The sequence below is a fragment of the Eimeria mitis genome, genomic scaffold, assembly GCF_000499745.2.
Source record: "Eimeria mitis Houghton genomic scaffold, Emh_scaff851, whole genome shotgun sequence".
NCBI lineage: Eukaryota > Apicomplexa > Conoidasida > Eucoccidiorida > Eimeriidae > Eimeria > Eimeria mitis.
In genome coordinates this window covers 13125-14023 of record NW_013576266.1, presented here as the reverse complement: position 1 = coordinate 14023, position 899 = coordinate 13125, and the positions used below count along the sequence as shown (strand labels likewise).

At 53.9% G+C, this 899-nt stretch overlaps 1 protein-coding gene across 1 annotated transcript in view; it reads right to left on the bottom strand.

Annotated features, from left to right (window-relative positions):
* Positions 1–77: 77 nt before the first annotated feature.
* Positions 78–899, bottom strand: part of EMH_0023810 (SET domain-containing protein, putative) — a gene marked incomplete at both ends in the record, with an annotated part of 12370 nt that continues 11548 nt past the window's right edge. Inside the window, 3 exons of the mRNA XM_013502202.1 lie at positions 78–186; positions 318–390; positions 632–815. Of these exons, the coding sequence (XP_013357656.1) occupies positions 78–186; positions 318–390; positions 632–815 (366 nt within the window). The remainder of the gene's footprint in view (positions 187–317; positions 391–631; positions 816–899) is intronic.

Here is an 899-nt window from a genome sequence, read left to right as displayed (position 1 = left end):
CAATACAAAGCAACGCAATAACAACAACCCCACCATTATACAATATAGAACAATAACAACAACCCCACAACTATGCTTTACACGGCAGTAACAACAACCCCACCATTCTGCAGCAGAACAAAAACGCAACACAACACCACCACCCGTAGACACCACACCAACCATAAACACAACAACCCCACCGTCCTGTAACAACGCACAAACACAATGCCGCGCATGCCCTTGCCAGGCACCCGCATGCATCCACGCATGCATGCATGCATGCATGCATGTACTGGAGATGCGTTGCATGTAAAGCCCCAAATGGATATTCTTACAAGAAGTTGGCCTTCGCCTCGGAGACACAATTCCCCGCGTACTCCACTATAAACTCTCCCCGCTTTATTGGCTCTGCAGCAAACACGCCCCAGCTGCAGCAGCAGCAGCAACAGCAGCAGCAGCAACAGCAGAGGGGAGTTTACCCATATTAACAGCAAGCAGCACCCCTATCAGTGCTTCCATAGATACGCAGAGAGCCGCACCAACACAGACAAGCAGCAGCAGCAACAACAACAACAACAGCAACAGCTGCAACAGCAGCAACAACAGCAGCAGCAGCAATAACAACAGCAGCAGCAGCAGCAATGCATACCCGTGAACTGCAGATCTGGCAATACGCAGACACTTCTGACGCGCCGCGAGTTGGGTTGCCCTGGAGGGACTCTCGTGCAGCTGAGCTGCTGCTGCAGCAGCAAACACACCAGCAGCAACAGCAGCCGCGGTGGCTGCAGCGGCGGCAGCAGGGACTGCAGCAACGTTCCCAACAGCAGCAGTAACTGCAGGACCAGCAGCAGCAGCATCAGCAGCACCAACTCTAGCAGCAGGTTCAGCAGCAGCAGCAGCAGCAGCAGCAGCAGCAC